Below are 15,285 nucleotides of genomic sequence, written 5' to 3' on the forward strand. Positions count from 1 at the left end.
ACAGTCCATAGGGTTGCAAAGAGTTGGACACAACTGAAGCAACTTAGCATACAGTATTTTGTTACTGTTCTTGAGATTTTGAAGTTAATGTTTCCATCACTAGTCAGTTGACTCCTCTCATTTATTTTCTACACTTTGTTCCAAGTTGGTCATGAATGAACGCAAGGAATTGGAGGGAAAAAATGAAGATAAACAAAGAGCGTAAATCAGCTACAAATTGCATAATCACTTCAGGTTGTGGTCAACCATTTTGGTCAAAAATCCAGAATACTGGATGTTTAGAATTTCACTCAGTTTCATTCTCTGTTACAGAAAAATAATAAAGACTGATATGTCTGCCTTTTCTAGTAGTTTTATAATCATAAGAATGAAGAGCAACAATTTCTGGCAAAAAATAAAGATAAGGACTTAGTTTTAGTTTTACCTTTTCTTACCATTATTAGAAAATGTAGCTAATAAATTTGGAAAAACCACTAATAATTTTTTTATTTGTTTTGTTTATCTCATAACACTTGCTGTACTTCCATATTCTCAGAATGCTTTTAAATGTTCTCCTGTACTCAGACAGCAAAGAATCCACCTGCAGCGAAAGAGACCTGGGTCGATCCCAGAGTCAGGAAGATTCCCTGGAGAAAGGAATAGCTACCCATTCCAGTGTTCTTGCCTGTAGAATCCCATGGACAGAGTAGCCAGGTTGGCTACAGTCCATGTGATCGCAAAGAGTTGGACACAACTGAGTGACTAAGCACAGCACAGCACTCACTCTTTGAAAATAGTGTTTAGAAATATAATGTCAGAAGTCAAAGATTAAGAACAGTTTTGACTTTATCATGAAACTTATTTGTATCTAGTTTTTAAAATATAATTCTTAGTAATACTCTGAAATGTGGTACAAAGTCTCTGTGATTATCTTAGTTCACATGCAGTATTGTTTAGTGTATCAGTAAGTTCTTTTCTAGCAAAGGAGAGTGGTTTTTAAGTTAGAATCACTCAAATATTTTATTGTCTTACTGATTCCTGGAGATTTTGTTCTTTAAGAAGGGCTCCAAATATTTTAGGAAACAAAATAGCATTTTCTAAAATGAAAATTTTAGAAGGTGTTGGTATAGTTTATTTTTCTGTCATTTCTGCTTAAACTGATAGTAAGTTAGGACTTTTACAGAGACATTATGTCAGTTTGTTGATTAAAATGTTTCCTTGGTCATTTTTTAGGAAAAGATATTTATTTTGTAAAATAGAATTTGCATATTTATAATATATGAATTTTATTTACATATGTATTATTTGGAAAGTTACTTGAATGGAAAAAAATAAATAGAAGTCTATTTGATATTTAATCTTAATCATATGTAATTTATAAAATGAATATCTCTTCTGAGTATTTTTGCTTTTAATAAAATAATCAGATATAATTTTTAATATATTATTTTGTGTTTCAATTTTACATTGTATTTTCATTTAATTTTAATGATTTTCTTTTCTTGTACTTTTTTGGTCTGTTGTCTGTTTTGTCTAATGCATGTCCAGGGTTCTAAGGTTAGTATTACTTTAGTAATTTTTCAGGTTTTCAGTTTTAAATTTTATTTTTGCTTATTTATGAAGTTTTTAACTTGGTTATATTTTGAGTTTCCATACCATCTTTAACATTAGGCATATTTTTGGTATATTTGAAAGATTCACTGGAGGGTTATTTTCTCAATGCATTGATGAATTACTGTTTTATTATTTACACTAATCTTCAGACTAAACTGTCATAATATAATGAAAACAATAATATTTCAGTCATATGTACCTCTAGATTTTAACTGGTGCCACTGAAAGAAAATTGGATAGAATATATATTAAGATTTAATAATAATCATATGTGGATGTTCTATACTTTTAGACCTATATTATGATGTTTATATAACATTTCATCATATTTATAAATTGCTTTTAATTAGAATTAATGGGAACTTCCTTTTAGGTTATTAGTTGTGTTCAGAATACTTACAATTTTAAAATTTTATTTTGTTTAGTTAAAAATAGCAGTTTGGCAAATTTCATGGATGATTAATAATGCTGTTTATAATGTCTCTATATAATTTATTAATTTAAAATTGAATATTTTGATGTTTGCACTTTATAGACCCCAAAAGACTTCAAAATAAAATCATTAATTAATAAAATGAGTTAGATTTCCATAATTTTCCTAATTCAAAATGATGAATTTCTTTGAGAATCCATGTATAGATACCCTAAAATTCTAATATTTTGAAAGTTTTCAGAATGCTTAATAGGCCTAAGCAATGACCAGATCTTCCATTCCATTGTAAAACACTTATGTTGATAACTGAGATTTTAAAAGGAAGTTTTATATAAAATCATTTTTTGCCTTTATTCTATTATAACAGATTTTTAATTCATGCTATGAAATGATGCTGTATATCAGTGAAGTGCTAGCAAATAATGAATCTTTATTTTTAAAAGCATCCTAGTAATGAAATTAATTTCTTTAGGCCATAGAAGCTCAATTGGCATAATGTTATAAATCAACAGTTAAAAAAAAAATGTCTATTTCCAAGCTCCTCTTAGAGGGAATGTTTTAACAATATTTTGATGTTAGATGGAAGGGATAAAGGTTGTTCCTTTTTATACTCCATTTATAATCATTTAGTTATATAAGTGCTTGCTCTAGTCAACTATCATTTGTCTTACCCATGTTTTAAACAAGAAGTGTTGAAGAGGTTGTTTTTTAATGTGTTTCCTGCTGACATTTCCCTGTTAATGTGAGTGGGTATTTGTCTATGTAGAATGATGGGTGTGAGTTATGTCAAATGGAGCATTAAATGGAGCCGATACCTATAATACATGCTTACTTTGTAGTTGAATTTGTCATTTGGTGAAAAAGTAAAGTTAATCAGTATGGCTAGCTTGCCCATTTTCAGATGATTTAAACAGTAGTATTTTTTTATTTATAAAGTATTCCTTTTCTCTGTTTTTGAGGCACTGAGAAAATGAGGCCTAGTCATCATGAACCAGGAAAAGGCAATGGCAACTCACTCTAGTACTCTTGCCTGGAAAATCCCATGGATGTAGAAGCCTGGTAGGCTGCAGTCTGGGGTCGCTAAGAGTCTGACACGACTGAGTGACTTCACTTTCACTTTTCACTTTCATGCATTGGAGGAGCAAATGGCAACCCACTCCAGTGTTCTTGCCTGGAGAATCCCAGGGACAGGGGAGCCGGGTGGGCTGCCGTCTCTGGGGTCACACAGAGTCGGACACAACTAAAGTGACTTAGCAGCAGTAGCAGCATAATGAACCAAAACAATTAAAATCTTATACAACATACAGTGAAAAATAAAAGAATAAATGTTGCTATTGCTTATAAGATGCAAAGTTACATATCTTACAAAACAGAATACTTTGTACCATTTCCTTTCAAAGCAGAAAATTATATTTTAGCATAGACAGTATTTTAGTGAAAGTACAGCTTTGCCAATCTAAAATGCTACTGATTATTCTTATTGCTAGTGTCACTGATTAATAGTGGTAGAGGAATTAATGATCTTGAGTATTTTTACCCTAGATTTTTGTTACTCATACAAGGTACCTAGTGGTTTCTTATTCATTTATTCTGAAATGGATTAGAAATTGTCATATATTCTAATTGGACAGTTGACAGTTGTCTCCCTTTGATATCAAATGAAAGTGCCATATACCTTTCCTATTATCATACATTCATAAGAAAGAAAAATTAGCATATTTTTATAAATAAGAATGAGGATTTTAGGAGAAATATGAGTTGCATGTCTTTGTTAACAAATTTAAAATAGAACAAAACTAGTATAAATATTTACATTGATTATTTCTAAGTGTCTTTATGAAATCTTAAGTTTGGAATGTGGTTTTTCCAAGTAATGATATTTAAATCTAACATTGATTTTAAAAATCAATTTTTTCTTTATTTGAAGATAATTCATAGCTAAGCTAATAAGCTTGATAATCAGCTCTTATACTACATGGAATTACTTTATGATTTATAGCTTATTTTGTTTACAAAATATACTAAATATACTAAACTACTGTTAAGCTGCAGTATGTATGTGCATGTATTATATCTCCAAATTTTAAACAAGATGTAAATCTACTTTCTTAAAGACGGAATTGGAAAATATTGAAGTGACACAAGGCATGTCAGCTGAAACAGCAGTAACTTTCCTCAGCCGATTGATGGCTATGGTTGATGTACTTGTATTTGCCAGCTCTCTAAATTTTAGTGAGATTGAAGCTGAAAAAAACATGTCTTCTGGAGGTTTAATGCGACAGTGCCTAAGGCTAGGTAAGTCTGTTAAGAATAATGGTGCATGTTAAATAATTACCTACACACTATTTTTTTATATTCTGTGATACATAAAGTATCAGTGATACAATTTGATTATGTAATGTAGAATTACTAAATTAAAAAATATAGTATCATCACATTGGAGATTTCATGGAATAAATCTTTAATGGATTCTAACTTGAAGCTGAAGTTCTAACACTTTGGCCACCTGATGTGAAGAGCTGACTCATTGGAAAAGACCGTGATGCTGGGAAAGACTGAAGACAAAAGGAGAAGGGGATGGCAGAGGATTGAGATGGTTAGATAGTATCCTGACTTAATGAACTGTGAATTTGAGCACACTGGGAGAGAGTGAAGGACAGGTGTGCTGCAGTCTATGGGGTTGCAGAGTCAGACACAACTTAGAGACTGAACAGCAACGAAATTTGAAATAAAGTCGAATATATTTTGAGCTCTTTCAAAATCAGTAGGATAGTAGCATTTTTCATTGAAGTGATTTTAATGTAAATCCATTTATGAATTCTTTTCTTTTTCTGTACATGAAAACATAGGCCAGTTATCCTGGGCCTACAAATACGTCAGAAAACCCATAGCATAGTTTTATAAACAATGCTAAAGGATAAAATTGACTATGCCAGTCTCCCTGTTTTTCAGAATGAACATTTAATACTAGTAGATATTACTATAGCTACGATTTTTTTGTTGCTATCTTGTGTTACAAATAAAATTTAGCCCTGAAAACTCTTAGTAAATTTGACCAGTTCCTTAGGCAGTATTCATTCTTACATCTTTTACCTTTTATAAAGGCAAAATTTAATTTTACTGTTTAGTCATACAGGGGACCAGACAACTACTGTTTTCAGACAAAAAATGGCTACTGTTTTCATACTTGCCTTAGAGTGTGAACAGGGAGGATATGAGAAAGTAATAAGGCATTAGATAGGATGTTCTTGACATGTATTATTTTCACCCATTATTTAAAAGGTTATGTAAAAAATCTTCATATGTATAGTTTCAGGGTACAAGTTTCTAATCCAAGAAAGAAATAAGAGCTTGATTTAAGAATGGTGGGATAAATCTACTTTTTAATGCCATTTTGTATTTTCTGCGACAAATCATTTCACGTCCTGTTAGGAAGAGATTGACCACATGGATAACTTCAGCCAAGAGGTGTAGGATTATTTACTGTGGGCCATATGGACATTTCCATTGGTATTTAATAATAAGCTGACAGATTGAGCTTCGTGAGAAAGAGAAATATTTTTTAATGCCTGAATATCTTAAAAACTGCATTTATTTGGTTATTTAGAACTTTTATTTCTGAATATATTCCTAAGTTTTACTGCTGATTTCATTTTTTAAATGGTAATTTTTAGCAGATTTGGTTTTTATCATTCACAGGGAAGTTTTACAACTGAGTAATAATGAGGTAAACAATATGAGGTATCAATATGAGGTATCAATATGTACTGTTTACCTTTCTAAGCACTTTGCATATATCGATCCAGCTAATCCTCAGGGGAGTCCTCTAAGGAAGTCACTGTGTTTGTACTCATTTTACACATGAGGAGACTGAGGCACAGGTAGCTGAAGCAGCTGGCCCAAGATCACACAGCTCATAAGTGGCAAAGCCAGATTCAGGTTTATGGGGACTGATTCCAAAATCTGTACTATTTATTACTATGCTTTGCTGATTCTTATGATAATTAAGTAAATAGAAAGCAAGTACATAATTATTGAATGTTTGTTGATGAAGGTGACTTTGCCACCATGAAAACAAGTTGATATTGGGACTTGTGAGATGCGGCTGTACAGATTTACCTCGTTATTATTGCCTAAAATGGGGAGCCGTGCTCTATATGGTCACTAAGATAGGCAAATTATGGGCAGATAATTATTATTTTAAAAAATCAAATATGAATACATTTTTAATTAATTTTAATTAAAAATTTAAGAATTTTGAAGGATGGAAGGGGATAGAATAAGGAAGGATATATTGGGAGCCTCAAATATAGTAGTGTTGTTTCTTGAGTTGGTTGATAGTTTATGGTAATTTGTTTTCACTTTTTTAATTACATGAATTTTTTTGTATGCTTTTCATTACTGTATTTTCTAATTAAAAATATTTATTGATCTGGTTGATTTTATGAACAATAGTGGGATGGTGAAAGTTGAGGGAAAGAAAAAAAAGAACCAAGCAACTTTTAAAAATAACATCAGAGTCAGCAATTTATATTAATAATATTCTTTCATTCTTTAAAATAGTTTGCTGTGTTGCTGTGAGAAACTGTCTAGAATGTCGGCAGAGACAGAGAGACAGAGGGAACAAATCTTCCCTTGGAAGCAGTAAACCTCAAGAAGCTGCCCAAGGTGTGACTGCCACAGCAGCTTCCAAGGTAATTAAACATTTTCTGAGTTAAATATAACTTACCTTTTTTATAAGTTTCTGAGCACAAAGTGACAGGAGTCTCCAGTGCTGGCCTCTCTGCTTCCAAGTTGTTGGGCTTCCCTGGTAGCTCAGACGCTAAGGAATTGACCTGCAGTGCACAGACCTGGTTCAGTCTCTGGATCAGGAAGATCCCTTGGAGAAGGGAATGGCTATCCATTCCAGTATTCTTGCATGGAGAATTCCATGGATAGAGGAGCCTGATGGGCTCCAGTCCATTGAGTTGCAAAGAGTCGGACACAACTGAGCGACTAACAATTTCATTTTTCAAAGGAAGATTCTAGTAATTTCTAATTCATAGGATTCTTATAAAGGTTATATCAGTTCATAGCACTGAAAAGTTCTTAACTATTACTAACCTCAGTAGTTAAATTTTCACCAAGTTCTGTGTATGAATAATGTACTTTGTAAATGGTTATGCTTTGGGGGATAGAATTCCCATGGCATTCAACAAAAGTTATTGAATGCCCATGAAATGAGCATGTATGGTATACAGTGTTTCAGAATGCAGCAGTGATTGTCATTCTAAATTAGCTCTATTTAACATATGTTCATATTTACATATGACCATTTGCATCACTTCCAAAGTTTTAGTAACGATTTTTAGTTCCTATATGTTTTTGTCGCTTACTTCAGCTACAGCTTGGAATCTCTTACCCTTGCTTTTACTATTTTATTTATGTATTACTATTTTATTTCAGTCACAATGTAGACTTCGTACAGTTCATCAGAAGAATTTTTTTTAACCTTTTAACTTTTACGTGGCTTTGCTTTTCTTCAGGTTCCCATCCTTATTTTTCACCCCAGTAAATATGTTCCACTTTGGCATTAGCTTAAGTTCAACTTTGAGTAAAATGTTTTCTAATACCTTCACTGCCAACTCAGTCTAAAGGAGGTTCCTTTGTTTGATATTTCTGTAAAACTCAGTATCTCTCTTTACCACTCATGGTGCTTGTAATTAGATGTTTGACACTGACCAGTGAAGGTTCAATAAGTGAAGGAATGAAGTAAGAGTTTAATTCATTAAAAAAAATTCTTCGCTTCAAACTTTTGCAGTTTTCAGTCAGAACAACCACACATTTAGCTTATCTGTTTTATAGCCTCGTACTTTTTCACTACTGTTAGGGACACATTCCTAGAATAATTAAACCATATATTATTTTACTGTTGATGAGTCTCCACAAAGCCCTCCATTGCTTAGAAAATTAAATGCAAACACATTAGCAGTGTTGCTTCTAGTTATTTGTGTAGGCACAGGAGACTGTACGTTACTTGAGAGTGTGTTCATGCCTTTTACATCTTTTCAATTGCAGATTGTGTATAGCGCTGTGATTACTTTATAAAAGAGCACAAACTCTAGAATCAAACAGTTCTGAGTTTGTATCTTGCCTCTACCACTTACTCGTTTTGTGAAATGAAACAAATTTCTTACTCTCGTGTTCCTCAGTTTTCCAGTTTTTAAAGTGGACATATATCTTAATTTATATGGTGTTTGTATGAGTTAAATAAAAAACAGTAATATGTTAAAGTTTTTAGTAATTTGAGAAATGAAGTGAGCATTTAACTAATGCTAATTCCTTTCCTCTCTCTAGGAGTTAACCAATCAATATATGTGTCATGAAATAAATAAGTTAGTATTTTTGAGTGCTTAGATCTTAAAGGTGACTGTAGTTAATTCAGTATATAATAGGAGCTTTTCAGGCCTGTCAAACCAAGTATTAGGTTGGTGCAAAAGTAATTGTTGAGCAAATCAATGAGCTGCACCAAAAACTGCAACGCCTGCAGCCAGTGTTGGTCAACAAAAAATGCCCAGTTTTTCTCCACAACAACATCCGACTACACATTGCACAACCAGCACTTCAAAAGTTGAATGGATTGAACTTCAAAGTTTTGCCTCAGCCACCTTATTCACCTGAATTCTCACCAATCAACTACCACTTCCTCAAGCCTCTTGACAACTTTTTGCAGGGAAAAACGGTTCCACAACCAGCAAGAAGCAGAAAAGTTTTCCAAGAGTTCACTGAATCCTGAAGCATAGATTTTTATGCTACAGGAATAAGCAAAATTTTTATTTCCTGCTGGCAAAATGCGTTGATTGTAATGGTTCCTGTTTTGATTAATAAAGATGTGTTTCAGCCTAGTTATAATGATTTAAAATGCATGGTCTGAACCATAATTACTTGTATACCAACCTAATAGTACACTGATGATAGAATATGGACAGAAAAACTCAATGAGCAGGAAATTCATGATATTTGAGCCAGTCTGTCCTTTTAGGAAGAACCTTAGCAATGAAAATTAGATTATAAGTTATGGATATAGAACTATTAGAGGAAAAGTTGACTTGGTAAGAAAACATGTTTCAAAACAGAGAATCAGTGAACCAAGTTTGTGAGAGTTGTTTCCCCATTTCTATGCATTTTTAATGTGGCACTTGAGTAAGTAAACCATAGTTATAATAATTTCAATGTGTTACGAGCCTGAGTGGACTTGTGTTAGCCACACATTTTCTTTGGGCCTCATTTTTTATATTTTCTAAAAAGGATGTATTAAATAAGATTTTCCTACAAAACACATGTCTAATTAGATTATGGACATAGAAGTACTTTGTAAACTGTAAAGTAGTATGTAAATTAAAATATATGTATTTTTTCAGCTGTATTGTAAATAGTATATTATTTCTTTAATCATCTTTGATAAAGATCATTAGCCTATTATTTAAATTTAAAGCTAAGCTCATCTAAGCTTATAGAGCTGGTAAGTTTTGGAATTGTAATGGAAGTAAAGTAACTATTAACCTTCAAATACTGTACTCGTGTGCTGCAAGAGAATCAAATATTTTAATTTAAGAGTGGAATAGTATAGTTGAGGTTTATAGAAAATAGAAGGAGTCCTGTTTATTATTAAATAGAGTTACTTTTATATGCAGGAGTTGTATTTAATACTTTACATACATTATCTAATTTAATTCACACAATTCTTATGTTTTGTAAGTGAAAAAGTACTTGGCTGAGTTTCAGGGATCTTGGCTGTCTTACGAGTTTGCTATGTGACATGTTACCTAAAATTAGTGGATTTTTGTGTCTTCTGATATAAAAAGGATTTTAGTGGTAATGATCTTTAATGTCTTTCAGCTTTAATATTAAGGCCTGAGTAAAACATTTTTTGCTTACCTTTTCTGACTTTTTGTGGATCACGGAACGCTTTCACAGATGAAATTTCATATAATAATGTAACATAATAATCTCACATATTATGAAAACATGACAGATAAATGAACCTGATTACTTCAAGAGGCTTGTTAACTAGAGGTAGGGAATGTAAAGCTTAGAAAAAGTTAGTAACAAGCTTGAGGTCACACAGGAGAGATTTGAGCCCAGAGTAAGAGTTTAGTCTTTTTTTCTGCCACAGTCCTCCAGCCTTTCTTTATCTATAGCAGTAGCTATGCAGATGAAGAACAAGAACATTAGTAAGTGAAACCATGGTTAAAAGTAGAAGAGAACAGAAGTGCCCACTTATAACCTTATTGTCAATAAATATTGTTCAGTGATAAGAGAAGGTAAAGTGTGTGGCCAGTTTAATTACAAAATTGAAGGTATTATTAATAGAAATTAATATAAATTTCTGTATTATACTATTTTTTCACAATTCTCTCTCTCTTTTTTAAGACTCCACTAGAGAATGTTCCAGGTAACCTTTCTCCAATTAAGGATCCCGATAGGCTTCTTCAGGATGTTGATATCAATCGCCTACGTGCAGTTGTCTTTCGGGATGTGGTGAGTTATGCCTGCTTGATTTCCCAGAAAAAAAAGAACACTTTTCACTGTAATTTGTGTAAAATAATTTAAATTTCATAGGAAACTTGCATTTTAAAACTCAGTGTCCTAGTGTCAGGGATTGTAGGTTTATAATGCGCTTCTGTTTGTAAAATGATTGAGCTTAGCTTTCTCTGAAAGCTTATTCATGTTACTTTTTAATGATGTGAAAATTATAGTTAATTTGTATGTATACTAAGAATGGAGATAACTTTGAAGGTTATAGCTGATTTTATCTTAAATAACAATTCCTGTTTTTTAGTATTCCTTGCTCCATTTCTAGGTTCTGAATATTTTTTTATTATCAGTGTTCCTTGTATTATTGGTAAAAGAGATTACTTCATAAAGATATTCTTGGGAATTACTTTTAGGGACAATTACTTTTGAGAGAAGAATCTGCATTTAGAAATAGAGATACCAATGGGAATTTGAGTTAGAAAGATTGCTTTTTTTAAAGCGTATTGAAAATATAGCTTAAGGATACAATTTCATAGACCCCTCTGATTATATGATCAATTATTCAAAGTAAGTAAAAATAAGATTGGCCCTTCCACAAATTGTGTAGAAGCATCCATAGCATTTCACAGCAGACTCAATGTTGGTAGTACTTCTTATTACAGTTGTTATTTATCAGCAATTTTGGATTCTATTTTTCTTTTTTTAATTGTTGATTTATGAAACATAGACATTTATATTTTAAATTTGCATTTAATAATAACTTGGATAGAGTACTTTGTACTTGAGAAAGTGGTTAAAATATTTAATACATACTACATGGTAGAAATATATAATAGAAAAATTCACATTCTGTTTAATGTATAACAGTTCTTATAAATCACTAAGAAAATTGCAACCATACCAACAGAAAAATAGGCAGTAGCTATGAAATATGAAAATAAGGTGATAAAGATATGATTTAAAAGTCAGTGTAACTAGCAGTTGAAGAAATACAAATTAAACCAGAGTAAGATATTTTTACCAAAAACTAAAAATTTAAAATAATAGTATCTGTCATTACAAAGGTATATTGAAAGTGCTCTATCATTTATCACTGGTAGGAGTAGAAATTGGATAAACTTTTTAAATAGCTTTTTACATTGTGTTAAAGCTCTTACAAATTTGATGCCTATGACCCATTGGTTCTACTCATCATGTGCTTATCAGAGCTGTCCTCAGGAAAATTGGCAACGTCATAAATATCCAACACAGAGTGTAATAAATCACAATATATTCATTTAGCAGGAAGTTATGTAGCTATTAACATCATATTTTTGAAGGAAACTTTGTGACATGTAAAATACTCATGATATATTGTAAGGGAAAGAAGCACTATACAAAAGTACTTAGACTACACAAATAACTGCATTTTTGTGTGTCAAGTATACGTACATGCACATGTTCACCTTCATTTAAAAAAAGGCACCCAAATGCTGCCAGTTTTATCTCTAGGTAAACACTTTTTATTTTGTACTTTTTTAAATTTTCAATTTTTTATAATGAATCTGTATTGCTTTCATAATTAATAAAAGTAAAGTAATTTTTTAAATGGGAGATAAAACGCATTAATAGTGTAAAAATCTTGATGTAAGGATCTGCATAATCTGGACTTAGAAAAAAATACTAACAGTTTAACCATTCAGAAATGGGAATTATTTATCCTGAAAAAAAGACTGTATTGTGGAAGAATTTTTTTTAAATGATAGATGATTTAAACACGGATCATGTTTTCATCTCCAAGAGATTCACTCAGACCTAACATAGAAGAAATTTATGTTGTGTGACATTGCATTTAAATTGTTAGTAAGTTCTGTATCAGGTTATTATGGTGGATTGTATAATTTTTCTAATATCTATGGATGTTTTGTAACTATTGTATATTGGATAACCCTACAATGGTTCTTATTAGCTTTCTTCCTGAAGGAAGGGAATTAATGTTCAGGTGTTCCTTCCAAACATCATTGAGGTAACATAACTTTTGTTCATTCAATTTACACTGTGTATCAGACACATATATATTACCCTCAACTTTCAGTAAAAGGTTAAGAAAAAGCTGCTAAGACTAAGAAGTATTAAGATCACACAGCTAGGATGAGGTAAGAGTCAGAATCCCAAATTAGGCCATTCCAAAGCATTCTCTCCCTTTTACCACCATATTTCATAAACTCCAAGGAGAACTTTTTTTCTTTTAAATAATCTCCAAAATTTGGAAGTATTTTTTAATTGTTATATTTTAAAGTCAGTTGTAGATAAAGTCAGTTGAACTGTTCAAGTCACTTTAGGTTGCCTTAAGTTCAGAAGCATATGAGATTTTAAAATTTAGGTATTTAAGGAAAAGTGATGTATTTAAAAGCTGTCTGTTACCCACAGAGTATGAAACACTAAATTCACAATATTTCAGAACAAATGTAATCTATTTGGGTCATTTTCTCCATTACCTATACTAATTCTATTTCAGAGTATTAAATCATCCGTAAATATTTCTTGTTTGCTTTTTTTTTCTGACAAATGCACATAAATTTTGAGTCTTGTTCACGTAGTGCTTAAATGAAGTAATGAATGTAAAGTGACTGTTTATGGAATTAATAGACTTTAATGCATGTTTGTTTTCCTTATTTCTGTTTTATCTATGGGCCATGGTAATTACTTGAGGTTTTGGTTTGAAGCATCACTTTTACCTAACTTAGAAAAAAGGCCTAATAACCATCTATTTATGATTCCTTAAATATAATCTAATCTGAAAATAGTTTTAGAGGTCATTTAACATTTTTATCCCTATAGGATAATTACCTAGGCCAATAGAGCTTTCAATGTTATATGCAGTTCTGCTTCAAAGAAATGAATAACTATTATCTCTTTATCCTAACATGGTCAATCTTTTTCAGATTTTTTACCACTTCACTGCTATCCTCTGGAATAATTTCTTCATTTTGTCATTGAGCTTTTGAAATTTGGAGCCTCAAATATTGGCTCCCAATTCTGCACTGGAAAAATGAGGTTATTTTTCCAGTACAGAATAGTGGGGCTGTTATTTATTTTTATCTGTTCATGTGTCAAACATTGCATTAGCTTTTTCTGAAGCTGCCATATTGAACTTGTATAAAATTCATGCTTTATGCTCCCTGATTTTTATCTCTCCCTTATTTTACTCATATTTCCTGCTCAGGTAGTGATATGTTAGAATTGTATCTGTATTCCAATAGTAACTTTATTCTGTTATTATTTTTCAGTTATAGTATTTGAAACTCTTGACATTTTTAGCCAGACATTAAATTTTTCTTTTCAAGCTTGTGCTATCTGCATATCTTATAAATATACATTCTCTGATGTTATAGATGTAATAGATACTAGTGAAGAGGACAAATAATAAATTTTGTGGCATATTCAGCGAAATTTTAACATTTTCATTTTTTAACTTACATTTCAACCTATAAATCAGATGGTATGTTTCTAGAGTTTTTTTTTTTTAAATATATACTTAGATAATGCTAACAGTATATGCTTACCAAGTTTTAGCAAAAGTTAAATGTTGTATGTTTTCCTCCATAAAGAAAATAAGACAGGAATAGTTTCTTATACTCTGAGAACTTATACTTAAAATTTTCTGAGTGTCAAAACTACCTTTTCATTTTACGCAGGATGATAGCAAGCAGGCACAGTTCTTAGCTCTAGCTGTTGTTTACTTCATTTCGGTTCTGATGGTTTCCAAGTATCGTGACATTTTAGAACCCCAGCGAGAGACTGCAAGAACTGGAAGCCAACCAGGTAGAAACATCAGACAAGAAATAAATTCACCAACAAGTACAGGTACTTAATATTTTTCTAATTATTTGAATTTTCATCATCATTTATCTCCTTTTTATTTAATTTTTACATCTAGATTTAAACTGGTTCTATTCATAATCATCTCAAGTATTTATAAGTAGGCAGTATATAAATGGCAATTTAATCTTGCTTAATTACACAAAAATGTAGAATGATACTTGCTATATTCTCATTTTATCAGGGTTTTGGGTTAAGTTTTTCTGTTTATTAACATAAAACATCTATGCTGCTACTTAATATACAAATAACTCATATATTTTAATTGTATTATTTTTAACCTTTATAAACATATGAAAGTAGGAGGTCCTTATAGAGTAGTACAAAATCAACAGTAAACCAAACTATAAATCTTTGTAGCCAAGTTCAGTAGCATCTTTCTTTCTTTCCGTCTCCCTTTCTTTCTTTCAATATGTATAGTTATTTCAGTATCTAAATATTCAGCCAGAGATTTATAATAAACAAGCATACATTCTGAATTTTATACCAAAGTTACATCAACTAAAGTAAAAAATTTCTAGACAGCAGTGAACCGTTTGGGTCATGTCTTCCTCATCTATAGAAGATGCTTATGTTGTAAGAGTTCATGTATTATCAGCTTTGTTTACTCTGCTTGGAAATGATAAACACATTTTTTGGCAACTCATATTTTAATATCACAGGATGGGTTTAGTCTATTGCATTTCCTGCCAGGTGTTTACATCAGGGTTGTTTCTCTATTGTTTGCAGTGTTGCCTTAGCAGCCCAGGGATTTTTTCAGGTACCACTAGATTAGTTTGTAATAGAAATTATCTTTCCTGAATAAATGCATATGATATATACATTAATTGAATATTTTAAAAAACGAGTAGAAATTAGTGGTCAAATCTCTGCATTTTGTT

The 15,285-nt window shown here is 31.4% G+C and overlaps 1 protein-coding gene across 7 annotated transcripts in view; it reads left to right on the forward strand.

Moving 5' to 3' along the window:
- The window catches only part of NBEA (neurobeachin), a 642,892-nt gene that overhangs the window by 216,011 nt on the left and 411,596 nt on the right, over nucleotides 1-15,285 (forward strand). For all 7 annotated transcript variants that reach the window (XM_070471793.1, XM_070471794.1, XM_070471796.1 and 4 more), the window contains exons 25-28: nucleotides 4,141-4,321; nucleotides 6,590-6,720; nucleotides 10,439-10,546; nucleotides 14,221-14,389. In XM_070471793.1, coding sequence (XP_070327894.1) covers nucleotides 4,141-4,321; nucleotides 6,590-6,720; nucleotides 10,439-10,546; nucleotides 14,221-14,389 — 589 coding nt within the window. The remainder of the gene's footprint in view (nucleotides 1-4,140; nucleotides 4,322-6,589; nucleotides 6,721-10,438; nucleotides 10,547-14,220; nucleotides 14,390-15,285) is intronic.

Source organism: Odocoileus virginianus, chromosome 8, assembly GCF_023699985.2.
Source record: "Odocoileus virginianus isolate 20LAN1187 ecotype Illinois chromosome 8, Ovbor_1.2, whole genome shotgun sequence".
NCBI lineage: Eukaryota > Metazoa > Chordata > Mammalia > Artiodactyla > Cervidae > Odocoileus > Odocoileus virginianus.